The sequence below is a fragment of the Pempheris klunzingeri genome, chromosome 21 (genome assembly GCF_042242105.1).
Source record: "Pempheris klunzingeri isolate RE-2024b chromosome 21, fPemKlu1.hap1, whole genome shotgun sequence".
Taxonomy (NCBI): Eukaryota; Metazoa; Chordata; class Actinopteri; order Acropomatiformes; family Pempheridae; genus Pempheris; species Pempheris klunzingeri.
Window position 1 is genome coordinate 8,913,745 of NC_092032.1, and position 21,052 is coordinate 8,934,796.

The 21,052-nt window shown below is 44.3% G+C and overlaps 1 protein-coding gene across 1 annotated transcript in view; it reads left to right on the top strand.

The window, feature by feature from the left end:
* Nucleotides 1-221: 221 nt before the first annotated feature.
* zfhx4 (zinc finger homeobox 4) overlaps nt 222-21,052 on the top strand; it is a 59,867-nt gene continuing 39,036 nt past the window's right edge. The window contains exons 1-4 of the mRNA XM_070852684.1: nt 222-2,725; nt 3,093-3,305; nt 3,730-4,024; nt 5,760-6,301. Coding sequence (XP_070708785.1) covers nt 236-2,725; nt 3,093-3,305; nt 3,730-4,024; nt 5,760-6,301 — 3,540 coding nt within the window. The 5' untranslated portion in view covers nt 222-235. The remainder of the gene's footprint in view (nt 2,726-3,092; nt 3,306-3,729; nt 4,025-5,759; nt 6,302-21,052) is intronic.

Genomic DNA, 21,052 nt, shown 5'->3' on the forward strand with positions numbered 1-21,052 from the left:
TCCTAGAGAAATTAATCTCATCCAAATAAGGCTTAAAACAACGTAAGGTTTGAAAGTGGGTGAGATGAAGTTTAATTTAATTAGAATAAAGTCTCTAAGCAGTGGTTTGGAAGCTAACATTATCTGCTGTTCAGCACAATTTATTAAATCTCTGTCGTCCTTTTTTATTTCTGTTTTTCCCCAATTCAGGTCCCTGTTAGGCTGGATGAGATGAGATCCCTATGTAGTGGTCGTCATGGCAACTTGTGACTCTCCCCCTATGGTGTCATCGCGGCAGCAGGAACATGGTGGCCAGAGGCTGGATGCTGCTGCTGAGGACAACTCCATCATTGCCATGGAGACCAGTGTCGCCAACAACAACAACCAGTTGTCACTTACCGCCATTGGAGAGCCAGAGAATGGCCTTGGAGAGCCAGCTGTGAGCCCACTGAGGTCCACTGCTACCCCCACCACTGTCAGTGCAACCATCGACTCTGTAACTGAACAGAGTCGGAGAGAAAGCTTTACTACTGGTAACAAAGGGAGTGTTACCGGGACTTTACCAGGAGTAGGAGGAGGAGGAGGAGCAGCTTTGGGTTCGGACTGTTCTGCCCCTGCCACATCTCCCGTGGTGCCGGCAAAGGAGATCCCCTGCAACGAATGTTCTAGTTCCTTCTCCAGTTTACAAAAATACATGGAGCACCACTGCCCCAACGCCCGCCTGCCTACCACTGGAGGTCAGGAGGAGGGTGAGGAGGTTGAAGGGATGGTAGGGGAGGACAGTGAAGATGAAGGAGAGCGTGAGGTGGGTGCTGCAGAAGTGGAGGAAATGAACAGTGAGATGGAGATGGAAGACGATAGTGATGTGGAGAACCTGTGCAGCGAGATCATCTACCAGCCCGATGGCTCTGCCTTCATCCTGGAGGACTCCAAAGAGCAGCGTGGCAACCAGGGGGGGCTTTCTGGGTCTCTCCAATTCAGGGGCCTGCTGCCCCCCCAGACCTTCCCAAATGCCCAGGTCAGCAGTGGCCAGAGTGGCCTGAGCCCAGGGGGGGAGCGGTTGGAGCAGCCCGCTGCACCCATGTCCTTCTACCCCCAGATCATCAACACCTTCCACATCGCCTCATCCCTGGGGAGTAAATCCCTGGCGACCGACCACCTCTCCTTCCCAAATACCTCAGCTGGAGGGCTGGCGGGCGCTGCTCCCGTGTTGCACAGTTTCCGTGTCTATGACCTCCGCCACAAGAATGACAAAGACTATCTGAAGGCGGATGGTGCAGCCAAAAACTCCTGTGTGTCCAAAGATGTCCCCAACAATGTGGACTTGTCCAAGTTTGAGGGCTGTGTAGCCGATGGGCGGCGGAAGCCTGTGCTGATGTGTTTCCTGTGCAAGCTGTCTTTTGGCTACAGCCGCTCCTTCGTGACACATGCTGTCCATGACCACCGTATGACCCTGAATGATCAGGAGCAGAAACTGCTGAGCAACAAGCACGTCTCCGCCATCATCCAGGGCATCGGCAAGGACAAAGAACCTCTTATAAGCTTTCTGGAACCAAAAAACCCCCCCAACTCTGTGCTACCCCACTTTCCCACACCTGCCAACTTCCTAGGGCCAGACACGGGGCTCCGCGGCTTGTGGAATGCTTTCCACAATAGTGGGGAGAATGCCGATTCCCTTCAGGCAGGTTTTGCCTTCCTGAAAGGCAGTGCCAGCAGCTCCTCCAATGACCAAACCCACAGAACCCAAACCATGCCAAAGGCTGAGACCAACCCAAACCTCGGGGGAGGGGCTGGTGCCCACAGAACCCCCAGCGGGAGCTCTGCTGCTGCTGCCACTGGTGGCAACCTGGAAGGTCGGAACTCTAATAGTGAGTGCAAGGGCCATGATAGGGACACACGCACTTTGCAACCCAATGGGCCGGACCTGAGCCAGTACCCGCCTATCAAGCGGGAGCCCGGTGCAGTGGGAGGAGAAAGTCCAGAGCAGGATGAGGATGCTTATTCCAATGGTGGTGGAGTAGAAATGGAGGCAGAGGAGGAGGAGGAACAGGTCATGACCATGGAGATGACAGGCCAGCGGCCGGACAGCACCAGTAGCAAAGATTTCCCTCTCTTAAACCAAAGTAATTCCCCCATTTCCAACAGTGTGCTAAAGTTTAACAGTGACAGCAAAGGCCCTGCATCCACCTCCTCTTCCTCCTTGCCTGCATGTGAGAAGCTGGAAATGGAGAAGAGCCGCCTGTCCACTGCCCTGGCAGCTGCCAGAGAGCGGGAGAGCAGCAATGACTCAACCAGTGAAGCCCTGGCAGGACGGGATGGGTCATCACCATCCTCTCACCCCCTTGACATGATGATGTTGCGCAGAGATGATGAGAGTCCTGGGCCTCTGCATCAACACACAGGAAATCCCAGTACACCTGGAACTCCAGGGACACCTGGTACCCCTGGACCAGGTGAGGGGTCCCCAGGTAGTGGTGTGGAGTGTCCCAAGTGTGACACAGTCTTGGGATCCTCACGTTCTCTGGGAGGACACATGACAATGATGCATTCACGTAACTCCTGCAAGACGCTGAAGTGTCCCAAGTGTAACTGGCACTACAAGTACCAGCAGACGCTGGACGCCCACATGAAGGAGAAACATCCAGAGTCTGGTGGATCATGTGTGTACTGCCGCACAGGACAGCCTCATCCTCGTTTAGCCAGAGGCGAAAGCTATACCTGTGGATACAAGCCTTTCCGCTGTGAGGTCTGTCCATCTAAATTTTCATCTTAATGGATTTGTGTTTTCTCTGTCCTTTTTATCTTTCTGAATCTTCCAAATTAATATAATGTCCTAATAGAACATATGCAGTGATCTATTATGTTATGTTACCACTTATGGCAACTTCTAAAGCAGGGCATCTTTACTCAATGAAAGTGTCAGTGTCAGATGGGAGGGAGTTACTCTTGTTATTCAACAACACATATCACAGTTATAAAGGTTAAGGTGATTATCTCAGAAGATGGACTAATCAGAATTTTAATATTAAATCAGTTATCACACATCAGACATTTTTTGTTATAAATGCATAAAGTGTATATCATGCATTACTGTAAAACTTCTTCTCTTTTAGGTATGCAACTACTCAACCACCACCAAAGGCAACCTTAGCATCCACATGCAGTCGGACAAGCACCTAAACAACGTACAAACACTTCAGAATGGCGGCACCGAGGTACAATACAACCACAACCATGCCAACCCTGTTCCCAGTGCAAGCCTTGGTGGAGGCTGTGGTGCACCCTCGCCATCTAAGCCAAAACAGAAGCCCACTTGGCGCTGTGAGGTAATGAAACAAACAAAGCGTCATTGTAGCACTAGGGTAGCAACATACCAATTTGGTTGTGTTCAGTGATTACACAATGAGCCAGTTCTTTCCCTCTGCGTCACAATGTCTATTATTTTTCTTGGCCACATCATCTGACCTCTTGACACCATAAAATGGAATTCCTCATACATTCTAGCATTATGTATTGTAGAAACCGTAAGAAATGCATCATCATAACTTATATAAAGTGCTGTTGTTGTCAGTGCCCGTTTTAAATGCGATATAAATGTGAACAATAAATTGATCATATGTTTATTACAGTGAATTATAAAAATAAATTATAATTTAATTTGAAGTTTTAAGCAATGCTTTAAAGATGATAATAAACTGGTAGAACCAGATGCTCTGAAATATTTAATTAATCCCACCTTGCTTCCACCAGGTGTGTGACTATGAGACCAACGTGGCACGGAACCTGCGAATCCATATGACCAGTGAGAAACACATGCATAACATGATGCTGCTGCAGCAGAACATGAAGCAGATCCAACACAGCCTCCATCTGGGCCTGGCCCCAGCCGAGGCAGAGCTTTACCAGTACTACCTGGCTCAAAACATGGGCCTGGCAGGTGTAAAACTGGAGAACCCAGCTGGCAGCAGCGGCCCAGATACCCAGATGATGATTAACCCATTCCAACTAGATCCTGCAACAGCGGCTGCTCTTGGATCTGGTCTAGGTGAGTGATGCTAGAATTAAAATGAATCACATGGATACACGCCTGATAACTTTTATTCATCAGTCAATTAAAATGCAGAAAAAAGGCATTTCTGCTGAGGGTGTGCCAAAGTATTTTCCTTGTTAACATGTTTGCCCTCAAGCTTGTTATTCGATTTTCCTCTGCTCATCTTTCACTTGGTCAGTTTTATCTATTTGTCTCATATATCTGATGCCATCTGGGTATTGTTTTTTATCTCTATGCTTTCCTTTGCTGCTCTTCATTTTTCTCCCTGCCCTCTCACCTTCTCTTTTTCTGCTCCCATCCTTTTTACCTTGGCCCCCTTGCCCCACCCTCTTCTCTTTCTCTTTCCCTCTTATCTCTGCTCTCATATTGTCCCTCTGTCATTGTCTCCTTTCTTTGACCCCTCTCACTGATTAAAAAATGATTATGAGACGCCACATGAGAATTATTCTTAATCTTTCATTTGTAATTTTCTTAAGTCAGCTTAATCCCCCCCATACACACCCCACCCCACCTTTGCTCACCCTGGAGAGAACACACACATATACACGCACATACACACACACACACGTACACACACTCTCACACAGCAGGAAGCGGATTCCCGTAGGAGTGAGAGAGATTTAACAATGACCCTGCAGTGTTGCACACCCACTCCCTCCTCTAGTGTGGAGGTCACAGCCCAGCCAGCAGATGTACTCTCAGTGAATTACACTGATAACACACAGCTCCCCATAGTGAGCGCAGCTGTACATAGGTTTGGATGGTGTGAGCAGGATATTTATATATTCAAATAGTCACACATACACACAAATGTATGCATAGATGAAGGATGAATATGCATGCTTACCCTTTTGCATCCTAAAAGTGTTTTGTTTTACAAGCATCACATCTTCATCTTCATACACACGCTCACACACACATTTAGTCATCCACTAATTGGGTGAATTATACTTAAACTTCAAAAAAAAAAAAAAAAAGAATTCAGATGTAATTGTAAAATCCTCTGTGCTCCAAAGACTGTGTTGAGATATTATCTGAAAAAAGACATGATGAGCTATGGTAACATGAATAAAGAGACAATGAAGGGATCAAATGAAAGAGTTAATTACATTTGTATGAATGGCAGATCTGTTTTTTTGTCCTAGGGTGGGTGGGTAGAAGAAAGAGAAAGCATGTGTAATGCACTGATCAGCTTTTCAAATCTCTGCATGCATGTGTGAAAAGCCTGGAGCCTTAAAACCGTTGTCCCACCATTGCTGAGAACAGTAATTAAAGCTACCTGATGAGCGAGTTAGCAAGTTGAAAAGGATGATTGTAATTGATCCTGATTCAATCCTATTAGGGTTTTTTATAGACAAGACTTTGTAAGGAGCCCTAGTCCTCTGTGAGGCTTTATTTTATCAAATCCTTTTGTATGAGTGAGGCCCGCATAGAGGACTCACTTCTCTCTTCACACTTAATTTCATTAAAAGAGCTTTTTCTCTTTCTCTCAATCTTTTATCCCCCCCATATGTATGCCAGCCTTTCATTTTCATCAGAGCTTTGTCTTTCTGTCATACATTTTTGTTTTTGTTTACCATTCTTCCTGCCGTGCATACTGCCTGCCTTCTATCTGACATGTTCTTCTATGCTTCCATGTATGTAATCCTGATAAAAGCCCTACCCCTTAAACACATTTCTGTCCATCTCTTTGCTGTCTAACCTGAGTTCTCACTCATTTTCTCCATAGTGAATAGTGACATATCAGCGGAGTTGCGTCTTGCCAGTGGTCAACTGATGGCAGACGATCTATCCCTGGTGTCTTCGGGTGGAATGGGGGGGATGTCTTCATCAGACCCATCCCTCTCCTCCTTGTCGCCACCTATCAATGACCCCTCACTGCGCCTCTACCAGTGTGCTGTGTGCAACTGCTATTCCACGGACAGCCTGGAGGCTCTCAACGGCCACGTCAATGCCGAGCGCTCTTTGCCTGAAGAGGAGTGGCGCTGTGTGGTGGGCGACGTTTACCAGTGCAAGCTCTGCAGCTACAACACACAGCTTAAGGCCAACTTTCAGCTGCACTGCAAGACAGACAAGCACATGCAGAAGCACCAGCTGGTGGCCCACATCAAGGAGGGAGGCAAGGCCAACCAGTGGAGATTAAAGTGTGTGGCCATTGGCAACCCTGTGCACCTCAAGTGCAACGCCTGTGACTACTACAGCAACAGCGTGGATAAACTGAGGCTGCATGCCACCAACCAGAGGCATGAGCTTGCCATCCGCCTCTACAAGGTAAAAACACTCTTTCCCCATGTTTTTAGTGTCCTGCAGAAACTTCAGTGCTCTAATCTCAATTGTTTGGCCTAACTGAGAAAAAACAATGAGTATGTTTTATTGTATAACATACAGCATAACACATCTATAAGAAGTCTTAGTGGTCTGTGAGGAACACCACTAATTTTAAGTTCAGATTCATAAAAAGTGCACAAGTTTTTGTTTATGAGGAATTTGCTCCATCCTCTTTACCACAGTGTCACATGGATATTAAGTTCCCATGAGAATGGAATGACAGAGATGGAAAAGGTCACCGTTAGAGTAACCAGGATGATTTCATCAGATAGGGGTATATGTCCCACTTATGAACTGGCAGTACTGTTACTGTTAATTATATACAAGTCACACACTATCAGCAAGCGAGTAGAAATTTTCAGTCTTTTTCAGCTAATTTTATTTTTTCCAGATGTAAATACTTCTGGAATAACTGGACTTTGTTTTAAGGATAAGGTTGTAGAGCCAAGTTTTGACTGATGACACAATGAAACTAGACAACACTCTATAAATTTAACAGTTGATATATGATCTCTACGTGATGCACAGATAAAGGAAAACATTTGTTTTTTATTGTATTGTATTGAATTTTATACATTTTATAATCAGTGTTTGCTGAAACACACACTCTTGGTGAACCTTTTTTTGCTTGGGATAACTGGATAAATGGCCTTGACACACTATTTACCCATCACATAGGAGTCACTTAACTAATTTAACTAATTAATCTTCACACTGAGCAGTAACAGTTTCTGCCCTCGAAATTCCAACACGACCAATGTTTGGTATCTTCCTGCTCTCCAATGTATTTAAGGTGATTTAGTTTGTCAGACGTCTCCTTCAGCTTAATAGGATGCTGTTACTTGACCTACAGGACAGGATCAAGTGCATTACATTAATGAGGATTTCTTTACTACTGTATGCAACATTTGGCAGTGGGAGGTGTTTGTCTCTGTGTGAGTGTGCTTAGCTTTAAATGTAGAGACAACAGTAGTAAGAGGATGTAAAAGTAGAATATACAATAGAATATACAACTACAATTGTTGTGTTTCTTCAGAAATTTGTGATCACTTCTTGCTTACATTTCTAAACCTTGAGTGGATTAACCACTTTGGCTTTCTCAGTCCTAGTTCAATGAACCATTGAAACCTGATTGGCTGAAAGTCTGGCAAAGGTTGAATTTGGCATTGAATGAGTTGGAGATTTCCATCCTCTGGGATTATTCGTTAATTGCATTGAGATAGTTTAGATTTATAAATTCTCAACGGAGGTGCTGCTTGCACCTTGGCCTACCTTGTCTTAGGTTGTACCTTCCCGTTCCATGCCTAGAGTGGATTAACCACTTTGGCTTTCTTAAGGTTATTTAAAACAGTCCCAGTTGACTTAAATAGGATGTACATAATGCCACCTGATTGGCTTGACAGTCTGGCAATGGCTGAATTTGGCATGGGATGAATTTGAGATTTCCATTCTTAGGGATTGTTCACTAATTGCATTGAGGTAGTTTAGATTTATAAATTCTTAACAAAAGTGCTGCTTGAACCTTGGCCTACATTATCTTATGTCCTAACTTATGGGGTCAGTACAGAAATGAAACAAACATGCTTGTCTGGATATATTCCCAATATAGTTCTTATTTTGCTTCCCAAGAAAATCAAGCAATGCAAGGAAGTATCCTTTTAAGCACACACATGCACCAGCGTAGCCAAGGCAAGTGAGGGTCATCCCAATGCCCCCTCTGTGCACCCATACACCCCTGTACCTCATCTACCCACCCACCCACCCCACAGGCCTCAACAAATCTGTTCCACAGATGACGCTTTTAATGCCTCTGGCAGAATTCCCACTATTTTACCCTTGGACATGTGGTAGTAAAGCAGAGAGAGGGGGAGAGAAAGCACAGAGCGGCAGAGCAAAAGCGGAGGAAAAAAATCATTTCTTTATTTGACCAGAAAAACACCTCTCCTTTTATGTATTGGCAGAGGTGAAAAGCACATGGGGATGGAGGTAGCTTGGCCGGGCGCATAAAAGATCCGAGTGTTGATGACTTTACCATCTGGTTTTTTAGAAACAGAGAATTTCTTTATGGCATGGGAAACCATTTGAAGATACAAACAAAAAGCATATTCAGGAGATTTTATGGCTGCTTTGTAGCAGCAATGGAGTACTTCTAAGGGGAATTGAGAGTTTGAAAGTGGTTTTTTTTCCAGACTTTGAAACAGCAAGAGGGAAATGACATTAGCAGCACATGGACATCAAGTCATCTGGTGTCCAGGGCACAGCAGGTGGCGCAGGAAATCATAGGCCTTTTATGGAAAAAGCGGAAGTCTACTTATTGGAGGGGAAATGTAAGAAATCTGATTGATTCAAAGGGCGATTTTCCACATCACTCTCATGATACAGACTTTAGTTGGAAATTAAATGTGTGTGTAGAGGCCTCACTTCAATATTATCACAGCTGCCAAGTGCAAATCTTTATCCCCTAGAAACATTGTAAATGACAAAATGGCAGATGTTTGAACATAACGTTTGTATGGTAGCAGCGTGTGAGGTAAGCTCTGCATTAAATGTTGCCGTAGCATAGCGTGTCCATACCTGGCCTGACTCGTGTTTGGCTTAGTGTTGAATATGATGATGTATGACTTCGTTATGATTTTAAATAACAAACACTGGCCTTAATACACATGGAGACAGGAGTAAATCTGTCAGTGCCATTCACAAGTGCTACAGAGCTAAGTAGGGGGTTTAGTTTGTAGTGAGCATGTGTGTTTGTGTGTGTGTGTCCCCTCAGAGCTTTGAGGTTAAGATCTGGGCTGTGCTTGCCCCTGGGTCATTAGGAGTTGAGAATGTTCATGGTCAATGTGGCATGGTCAAGGACCACACACACACATGCATAGACACACACTCTGTGTCTCATAGGCCATGGCACCTGTTTCTCAGATGGCCGTCCGAATAAATCTTTAACTGTCCTCAGCTACCACCACTACCACCCCACCCCTGTCTGTCTGTCCAGCTTTCCGTCATAATTCAAGCGGAAATGGACGTCCAGGGTCCACTGCACATTTCCATATCTCTGTTTTTCTTGTCATTATTTTTTCCCCTTCCTTCTCTTCGCTCTCCTTTGAACTCGGAATCTTAGGCTCATAAAATGCTCAACTTTTTTATGATAGAGAGGGCAGGAGAGAGGGAGGACAAAGGACATTTAAATGGAGCGCTTCGAGACTGAGAAGAGAGGTAGAAAGTGTCTCTTTCCCTCCGTCTCTGTCTGGACCTGTCTCACTCTCTCACTCCCACTGTCTTACCCACCCTCTTTGTTTTGTCTCTGGCTCTGTCTCTCATTCTCTCTCTCTTTCTATCTCTCCCCTGGGGAGCTGCAGATAGGCCATCTCATTACCCATGATCCTCTTGGCAACACCATGGTCGGGAAACAAGGGGTGGGGGGAATTAAACAAGGGGAGTAATGGGAGGAGGGAGGGATGGAAAAAGAAGAAGATGAAGAAGAGAAAAACTCAAGAGTCTCCTACTCATTTTTATCATCTTCTTTGTATTTTTTGAATCTTTTCCATTTACCAAAGGACATTTTTTCTTTCACTTCACCCTTTTCTCATATTCTATTCTCCTCCATCTCCATCAGATGGAGATGGCTGTGCTTATGCATCTGTGATATTAAGTCTACTGCTGTGCCTTTGCTATTAGCAAGGGTCAACCCTGCCCACTCTCATTTGAAAATCAAATGGCCCTATATATATGCAGCTCAAATTATTGGACTGTCATTTGGACTTGTGTGATGGGGAAATGGACAGGAGATTGACTTCCATAGATTTGCATAAAAAGCCATTGTGCTGATCCTCGGAATAGAAAAGAGAGTGGATCTATTTCAAATGCATGGCACTATTTATGACACACACACACGCAAACGCATAAATGCATACGTGCATGCAGAAGTGTGGTATTACATGCACTCATAAATACACACTCATACACATTGCAGTCTTGGTCAAGTTACATTTTCCTCTCTTTAGCCTATGTCCGCTTGTTCCAGACACAGGCTCTTGATCACTGCGTCCTTGTCTCACACTCGCAGACACACTTAAAGAGTTGCTCTTCTCTTCAAAAGGGAATGTTTGCAGACACTTCACACTAGATGCTAGTTGACTGCAAGATATAGATTTTCATGTTCTGTCATGGAGACGGATGATGCAGCCTGCTGCCAAGAGTTCAGCACTGGAAACCTGAACAGACAAATGAATTCATTTCCTTGTTTTTGCCAAAATGGTTGTCTGTCTGTCTGTCTGTCTGTCTGTCTGTCCGTCTCTACATTTTTCCCTTCTACAAAGTGTTCTTTTTCTTGCTCTCTCTCTCTCTCTCTCTCTCTCCCTCTGTGAGGCAAAGAGATGCCGGTTAGTAGATTATTCAAATCGTCTCCTCTTTCACCTGCGTGGAGATTACAATGGAAATCTTTCAGAGGTCCAGGGGTGGTGAAGTGGGGGATGAAGGGTGGCGGCTAATTAAAGCATAAAGGCAGGTGTGTGCATGTGTGTGTGCTTGTGTGTGTACGCTGTTGCTTTGTGTGTTTAACAGAAAGGTTTGAATGGATGGACTTTCCTACCCTCCCCCTCCTTCCTAATAATCCTCATAGATATTAATAAGAGTTTTGCCCATTCTCCCTCCAACGCCTTAACCAGATGGTCGGCAAGGCATTAGTGTGTGCGTGTGTGTGTGTGTGTGTGTGTGTGTGTGTGTGTGTGCGCATGTCCAGCTTTGGTCAAGCTCCTGATAGACACTCATATGTAAAGTTTAATTACCCTAGCCAGCTCCCCCTCCTGTCCTCTCTACTTCTGAACTCTCCAGTGATTTAGTGGAGACCTGCAGACTGTTATGGTTGATGCCTTTTTTGTTCATCAAGCAAGGTGTGTTTTTCTGTGTGTAAGACAAAGAAACAGATAGGGCTGATTTTCCCATATTATTAGCCAGATGTGATCCTCTTCATAATCATCCCCGCTCCTCTCTGAGCTGCGGGTCATTTGGGTTGGCCGGGCCAATGCCAAGCCATTTCTCCATGTGCAAGGGAGTGTGAAGCAGATCGGGGCTGACAGGTATGGGAACGATAGCAGAGAGGGGGGGGGGGGTATGTAGTGTGTACGGGAGGCAGTGTCTTCCAGACCACCAGAAAGAAGGGATGCAGGAACAAAGGAGCTAGCAGGGGTTTATCTTTTTTTGTCTTTCTTTTCCCTTGGCTCATCTGAACCCTCCCACCCTTGCTATATACCCAACACCCACCCAAATACACACTTCCCTCCTCCTTCCATCCTTACGCCCACTACTCACACACTTGTCTTCTCTTCTCTTTTTTTCTTCCTCAACTCCTCCTCCCTTCTTTTGCCTTGATCATCCTTTCGGGACAAAGCTAAGAAGAGTGTGTAGAAAAAACAAAAAAAGCAATAATCAAAGAGGGCACATGATCTTAGATATGATCTCTCGGAGCACGTTGCCTTCACTTTTGATACCTTGATTTGATCAGAGCCGCTTCAGACAAATCACATGGCAGTGAGATCAGATAAGTATTTTTGTGTAAGTTCATTAGCGTTACTTTTGAAATCACCTGACATTAAAATGTGTGCCTACTTTCTATGGAAGTTGTCTTAGAAATTTTAGAAGTCTCTTAATAAAGTATGTGTCAGTGAGGGATAAGAAGGTATTCTATTCTTCAAAGAGTCCGAAATGTTACATCAGCTCGAAAATGGTATTTAGATACCACAATCATGCTTTTCCCCTCTCATGAAGCTATCAGGATATTGATATGGACAAAGTTGAACTGAAATACTCCTCAACGCCTTTCCAAATCAATAATCAATCGATTGGAGGTAATTGTGCCTCCCTTGGAATGGTCCCAAGTCTCTCTCTCTCTGTCTGGCTTTTTCTCTCCTTCTCACACTCTCTCTGTCATTATCAGCATGTGGCCCAGTATTCGGCATTTCAGCATTCCAGCTGTAATTGATTTTAACCATTAGGTGCTCAGTGAATAGATAAGTAGTGGGAGATATTCGATTACACGGTGAAAGAGAGAGACAGGGATGAAAAAAAAAGGGAGGGAGAAGGATTGAGGGATGTTGTTGGAGAGCTGGAGAAAGAGGAACTGACCTGTCCCGCTGTCTATCCGTCTCTACCACTGGCCTTCCATCCTTGCAGCAGCACAATACCGCTGACCTCCTGCGAGTTCAAGCAGCTTAGTTTCTGCGAGGTAATCCCTAATGCTTTGAAATAGACCTGATAGAAAGCCCACTTACTTGTTCGGGATTAATGTGGGTTGGGTGGCGGTGGGGAGTGGGGGTTCTGGGTTTTCAGCACATTTAGTTAAATTAACCCATTGGAATTATCATATTCGACTCTAATTGCGGGCTTGCTTGCACAGGGATGAGCAGTGGACTGTCTTTAAAAGCATGTTGCACTTTATCGGCAGCCAGATGGGATACTTGCATTAAACAGTCTTGTATAATATCAGCTCCTATGCATTAATACGCTGTCCATCCCTATTGTTTATGTTTAGATTTACTATGCTGGTGGCCAGAACACTATTATTCCTTTCAGTGGTTGCCCATCCCCTCCAGAGGCCATTTTGAATCTGAGTGCAGCTGAGGGTGGTATTGCTTTCCCACTGTTTTCTGAAGATATAAGTCTGATTTTTTTCATTCTGCCCTTTCTCCTCTCTTCCTCGTTCTGGCAGGAGTGTAGGTTAGGACTGGGGTAGGGGCGGAAGGGGTGGGGGGGGGTGGAGGGGTAGTGTTGGTGGGGGAACAAAGGCAAACATTTGAGTAATCTTCAAAGAGCCCATTGGTATGTTGAGTGGACGCTGGTATGTGGACTGCGGCTGAGGCTTTTTCAGGGGAAAACAATATCCTTCCTTTAGACGACCGGGGCCTGGGCAAACACTACCAGCAAGGCTACTCTGCCCAGTGCTGCCAACGCTGTTTGCAGCCCCCCTCAATGCAGAAAATGTTGGGGTACTCTATGTTACCGGAACAGCACAGACCTTATCATTATGGATTTTTGGGGATACACAGAACATGCTAGGTTGTCAAATGCTGACTGACTGAGTTTATGTATCATGTCAGAAATTGCTACAGAAATTGTTATCTGTGTGTGCTCCATCATACACAGTCACTATTCAAATGTTTGACGTGATACAGAGGGGGTTAAGCAGACAAAAAGAGAGAGGCACAGACTGAAATCGGCCACCTTCTGTAAAGAAAGTAGGGAGGGATCAAGTGTGCCATCTTGGAGGTCAACTGCAAGGCATTTGATTTCCTGTGGCAATATGCAAAACGGTGCAGCTGAAGAGGTGCTTTCATTGTGCTCTCTCCGGCAAAGGTACCACTCCAACGTGCACTCACAAACACACAAACACTTAAACACAGCTTGTATGCACAGCAAGCCACATTGTCACTTTGTTTCGTAGGAATAAAACCCGAACCTTGCATTTTGTTCTAAGTGTGTTAAAATGTTACTTTCTAGTCCTAAGAAGTGGATTTAAAGTTAGGCATAAATTAAGCAAGTCATGTGTGCAGTGATGTATTTATCAAAAAAGCAGCATGACTCATTTAATAAATGCAGCTCTCAAAAGAAAGACATAGACTGTCTGCCATTTTGTGACAGTTTCAAAATGAACTCTCTTTGTCCAGTAATCACTAGCCATTTTCTCACGAGGATCCACCCCAAGGATAATTTCTCCCATTTCTCTGTCATTAGGAGGGCCTGGTATTAGGCTTGTGTTTTGTTCCCTCTACCTTTTGTTTTGTGCTAAGTGAAACCATGCGACAGGGTAGGGGCTAACTGGAAAACAATACTCCCCTTCACAGGCTCAGGAATGTGTAATTAGTGATTTGAACCCGACTACGCTCGCCTAGATTCTTCCCTATCATTCTCTCTCTCTGTCTCTAGTTCTTTTGTTCTCTCTGTCATAGATTCTCACTCTCTTTGCCTCTCAATCCTCTTGGTTAGTTTCTCTCACTGTATGTTTCTGTCATTCCTTTTGTCTAACTCTCTCTAATAGACATTTTTCAGCGAGTATCCATTACGAGTATCCAGAGCGAAGAAAAACAAACTTGGCAAAAATTGCTGCTCCTCTCGGCACCAAAATTATTTTCCCTTCTCTTCCCTTTCAATTTTAGTTAAATATAACAACATCAGTGTTGTACAAACCTCTTTGATGGTACCAGCCAATAAGCTGAAGCCCCAGATTTTCAACCCCTTTATTTTTGTTTTTCTCCCCGTCTTTCATAGATCCTGTCAATTAGGCCTTGCCTTGTCTTTGCATGTTGGGAAAAATGGAAAATGATGGACCCTACCCAAAAGCATGTTAGTGTTTCAGCAGTATCCCTCCCCTTGCACAGAATTGGAAAAAGATAATCCCACAAGCATGTTTGCATTTTGATGATCTTGATCTCAGCATTTTATGATCTCTGTCCCATTGCGAGTCGATGGAAAAGATAATCTCCGCTGCAATATGGTTTAGGGAAATGGGGAGGTCTGGTCAGTCTCACCTGGCAGCAATGGAGACAACCATGGGCTTTTAGACCCTAATGGGCTAAGGTCAGGATGGCTAATAGGGAGTAAGTGGCTGAGCCATGCTGTCTAAATCTAATGCTAATGTAAATACTGATCCATTTACATGGGGAGTGGAGGTGAGCTGGCTTTCAAGACACCTTACACACATACACACATGCACCGATGAGTAAGTAAGATTTGCGCTGGTCTCTCTGTCTCCGAAATCAGTCATTCCCAACTGCTGGGTCAGTACAACATAAAATATGTAGTGACTGTGTGTGTTTTCTATACATTCATTGACCAAGACCAGAAAAAAAAAAAAAAAAATGGATCATGCTGTAAATCAGCAGGATAGTTTTTTTTCCTTATTTCTTTGCTCTGGAATGCAAAACTAGTGTGACTGTGTGTGTGTGTGTCCAGGCAAAGATAGAGAGTCACAAAGGATTTTTCCATAAGACGGTCCAGAGGTCAGGAAGCTGTGAACTCCAGATTGGCCTTTGCCCCATACGTCAGACACACTTACGTCACTACTACAAGTGTGTATGTGTGAGTGTGTACGCGCACGTGTGCATGTGTGAGTGACTGTGTGTCCATGTGTGGGAGTCAGAAAAATGGAAGGCAAGACTATTAACTGAACTTCAGAGTTACATTATTTTCCAGGCTCTCACAGAGCCCTATCACTATTGCTTCCTCATTTTTTTCTGCTGACAAATAGCATAGAGGAATGAAGAAAAAAGAGGGAAAGAACAAGTGGAAAGGAGAGAGAGAGAGAAAGAGAGAGCACAGAAATGGAGAAGAATGGCAGAAAGCTAGCATGAAAGACTGATTGTGATAATTCATTTATTTGGCTTGCCGACCATAATGCGATGGATGCTTATTATTATTGGATGACCTACGCCAAGCTTGCTCACAGGCCCTGCTCCTCATGGACAGGCCCCAGAGCTGTGATCATATGTTACTGCCAGAGCTGAGAGATACAGGAGAGGCACTTTAGCTCTATGTGAAATCTCATATATGAAAGTGAGGGGCTTGGTAGCAAAGACAGGAAAGACGACCATCAGGAAAGAAAAGAAGGTCGTGTGGGTTGGGGAGGATTTTTTTTCTGGATTGTTTTGTCTCTCCAGCATCTTTAGATCACACACAGTGGCCTTGTAGGAGTGTGTGTGAGAGAGAAAGAAGCAGGAGATGTGCATTGTTTGTGTATATGTGTGCATATGCAAGGTGCACTCAGCAGTTTTTGTATTTGGCTTCTATTTGCATATTTGTTTTGTGCGTGTGCAGCACTGAATCTGTCTCTCTATACTCTATATTTGCTGCTCTCTTTATCCGTGGAAGCGAGGTGGCACATACCTGGGCCCTCAGCATCTCTTTTCAGCAGTGCAGTCTGCCAGCGAATCCATTGGCAGTGATCTTGCGTTACATCTATGTCTTGGGGGCTGAGCGGCGGTTAGCAGTAACATGTGTTAGGGAGGTGGTAGCACTGATGGAATTCTACACTTGGCAGCCTTCCAGGCAGCGCTGGTATGTGTTTAAAATACTTTCAAGGAACAAAACACGCTTTTGTTATTTGCTGGGCCAAGTGGGGCTGTTTTTGTCTCCGATGGCCCCCGGGGGCCCAGGGGATAGCACCGGAAGCTGGTGACGTTCCAAAAAGAAGGTATACCCAACAACAAGCTCCCTGCTTCCCCTAAAAAAACACTGATGAAAGGAGATAAAGAGGTTTTCATTTTCACAATGTGTGGGATGCACATTTGCATGCATGCACATACTTTCAGACAGAAAACGGAAAACTGAATATATGTACTGATTCTTTATGTACAAAACATGTACACACACGCTCTGACACACACTGGTTATTAAGACATAGTTGCAGTAGAGGAGGGTTCTTATTTTCAGTATGTGTTCATTAGCTGCCTGCTTTTACACTTAATGACAAGAAATGTCAGGTTTGTACTGAATACTCTAATTTTTCATTTGGTTTATGGAGGAAAACATAACTCTACTGCTCTGGGCTGCTTTCAAAATATTTTTGTCATGTTACCAGTGCACACGCACAATCATAGGCAAAGACGGAAAAAAAGAATTCAGGGTTGAATTATAGACAGACACAAAAACAGACTTGTGAGGTAAAATAAAAAAATGTCGAAATTACTGATGCATAATAACCACACACACGCACACGCACACACACTTTCACGTACATGTACATGCACAGAGAGATAAAAGAAGTTGTGAGGAGATGTCTTTTGCTTTGCCTTATTAAGAATTCAGTTAATGAGGCAGCTTTGTCACCACAGATAGAACAAATGAATATGAGATAGCAGTGCTGCTATCCTCCCCACAAACCCAGGGAGCGAGCAGAGGGGAGGTGTGTGCGCTTGTGTTTATGTGTGTGTGTGAGGAAGGTGTTTTGTAAACATCTCATTCTGCATAATGAATGCAGTCCTCTGTCATCCTCACCCACACACATACACATACACAGCCACACACAGCACCAGCAAACCACTACACAAGGGAGCTTCCCCTACCTGTCAAATTGACTCTCCTTCCCTCTTCTATTCAAGTCCCAGTGTGTGTGTGCGTGTGCGTGTGTGTGTGTGTCATCGACAAGCCTGACAACATTGTGTTTTTGACAGGTAAACAGGAAGTCCCAAGTGTCATAATTTGCATTCTTTGTGTATGGGGGTGTGTATGTGTCTCCTCCGCCATTCTGAGTAGTCTGTGCCATGTTGAGGTCCACCCAGGGAGTGCTGTTTAGCTGATTTTGATTGGCCCACAGGGAGTGTTAGCTTATTTGGTTGTTTGCCAAACACTAATCCCCAACAATTAACCACCAGGCACTCTGGAGAGGTGCCATATTGACAGGGATGGGTCTTTTTGCCATCCTGCGCACATAATACACACACTCATATTACACAAATGTATGTGCAGCACATACACACACGCACGCAAATCAGCTGCGGCATAAATTACGTACACATTTCAAACAGACACACAGAGGCGCAAACCCAGAAGCAGGAACAGTGTGTTTGTGTGTTTGAATATGCATTACACAGCCTACGCCTGGCAGGAGTCAAAGTGCTCCTTTAAAAGTTCATAAATCATGGATGTTCTGGCCTGTGATCACCAGACCGCCTGCATTTCAGGCCCGCAGAGTGCCAGAGAGCGACAGACAGCCCTCTAGTTTAGGTCTTAAACAAACCCTCTGGAATGTGCTGATGGGGAGAGAATTAATATTAGGCCTAAACCTATCTGGCAGCCCAGTTCAACCCCAAGTATATCATCCAGCTACTCTGAGCCCAAGCCGCATATGCTAAAAACAAATAGAATATAAGTTAGAACATTGAAGGTTGGGAAGAATTTTAGGTCACTACTGATTTCTATGAAAATATTAATTTTGAAACGGTGCAGTGAACTTAATGGTAAAGCTGTAAGGAACCACTGGAAGCAATCAAAGATGATTCCACTGAAACTCTGTGTCTCCTGATGAGACTCTCAACCATCATGCCTGTCTTCTCTGCAAAGAAAATGAACATGTTGGCTTATATAATGCGCTTTGCCACATTTCTAGTGACACTTTTGTGGCAGGTGTTAATGTCATACTGACGGTTGTCAGTGGAGGAAAGAAAAGCCTTGATTGCTAGTTTTTCATTCAATTCCAAGTAGTCTTATTTGTCACAGAGTGGTCATGAAATAAAGGCGCACTGGAGTGGAGTCATGATTGAATTAAAACTGAACAAGTTGCGAGCAGCAGTGAAAAGCTACCTTGTTTTGATACTGAAGTAGTAATGATGACAGAATGAATGACAATGAGGAAATAAAAAAAAAAGAAATTTCAGTATGGTGTGCAGCAAAAAATGCATGGATATGTAAGACCGTTTTAACAACAACAATAATAATATGTACAAGACAAGTTAAAACAAGTGCAGATACTGGGAACAGGTATGCAAAGAGTGATAGAATATGTGAGAGATAGAAAGAAAACAAGTGTCACAAAAAGTGGCAGCGGCAGTATGGAGCCATGGGTAGGGAATTCCATAGTCCTGGTGCAAAGTTAAAAAAAGGCTGAGCTGCCAATTTTCTTATTTGTGTGAGTTTGTATTCGAATAACTGGCAGTAGAAGATCTGAGAGTCGTTGAAGGATTATAAAACAACAAAGAATTAGTAACGAACACCAGCCCCAAACCATTAAGTGCCTTGTAAACCAGTCAAAGAACTTCAAAATCAATCCTAAAAGACACTGGGAGTCAGTGCAGGTTAGCTAAAACTGGGGTGATATGCTCTCTCTTTCTTCTTGTAGTTAAAAGCCTGGCAGCAGAGCTCTGAATTAATTTTAGTTTATTAATGGATTGCTTTGAAAGACTGGGGAGAAGAGAATTATAGTAGTATACTTGAAATGAATGCAGGAACAGGTTTTTCAGCATTTTGTTGGGATAGAAACAGTCAAACCGTTTCAATATCTCTTAAATGAAAGAACACTGCTTTGGTCACCTTGGTCACTTGCTTGGTGGCAGCAAGCTAAACACTGTAGTCCAGATGTCCCACTCATTTCCTGCTCATCCTAGGGTATGTCCTATCCTGAGGTGTTCCCAAGCCAGATGAGAAATATAATCCCTCCAGTGTGTTCTGGGTCTACTTGGGGTCTCCCCAACAGTTGGATATGCCCAAAAGCCAAGGCAATCAGAAAAGTTTCTATTTCAGCGCAAAGATATGAACTCAAACCTTCTTGCAAATGCATGTTTACGCACACTGTGTCCATGTGACGTACTGTATGTGCATTTGCTTCGATGAGCACACGTGTGTGTGGTTTCCACGGTAAGCCTCAGCAGCCCAGTTCTTCTGCAAGGGAGGGAGGGGAAGAAAGAAAAGAAGCAAAGAAAGAGAGAGAGAGAAGGAGCGAGGGAGGCCTCTTTTCACAGAGAAACAAAGATAGCTGTAATTAATGGCCCTGAGCTCTGGACTAGGGGAGCTTTCTTCTGACAACTCCGACTTAATTAAAACTTAAGACTTCTGAAAGGGCCTCTGACTGCGAGGGGACGTCCCACCGTCTCGTGAGAAAAACCTCGTAAGATTTCCTACAATAGAAAGAAAGAGGGAGAGACAGAGAGAAAAGATGTGTTAGCGGCTGTAGCTATGTTGCTAATCCCTGTTTGTCAAAGGAGGGAGGGAGTTAGTGGGGGGGTAGAACTCACACACCTGCAGCTAACAGTGCCCCACACCCCCACACCACCTCCGTACTCCTCCCACCACACACACACACACACACACACACACACACACACACACCTCCCGCACATACATTTTTCTCTCTTCTTCCTGCTCCATATAAGTTGATGCAACAAGGCTCAGGAGAAAATATTACCTTGCTAACTTTTCATGTTTCAAGAATGAAACCTCTTCACATAGGAGCCATGAGAGACAGAGTTGGGTTAGCACGCATGCACACACACACAAACACACACGCACCATTATGTGTATTAATTCATGCATAGAACCCTGCACCTGTTTTTTAGATGGCTGTATGAATAAATCTTAACAAAGCATAAACTAACCTTCGTGAGCCACCTCTGTGTCTCTGTCTCTTTGCCTTGGTCTCTTTTCCTCTCTGTGTCTTTCTCTCTCCCTCCCTCCCTCTCTCCCTCCCTCCCTCCCTCCCTCCACAGAGGATCAGATAATAAAAGCTTGGCCTGGTCTTTTGTTTTTGTGCATTGTTCATTAGCCCGGCAGCAACAACAGAGGCACACTTGATATGCTTGGCTTGACTGGGTGTATGGGAGTAGGGCAAGGTGGGATGGGGGCTGTGTGTGCGTGCGTGCCTGTGTGTGTGTGTGTGTGTGTGTGTGTGTTTGTGTGCACACACACGCATCGAGGTAGGGGGTAGCTTTGCATGGCTGCAATGCCATTAAAGAGGCAACTGGAAATTAAGGGCTTGCAACTGACAGCACACGTTGAATGAGAAACCCCTGCAGCTGCTAACAATGAAGAGAGCTGGACAATGTACATGTTAAAGACAAAAATGGTGTTCTGAACTCAACCCCTTATTTGACTTTTTGTGTGTTTTCAATATTCATGTCACCTAAAACATATCCAGTTTATTGGGTATTGTGTATACAACTTAACCTGCTTCTGAACTTAAACATAATTACTTAAAACTAAGTTACTGCTTAATAA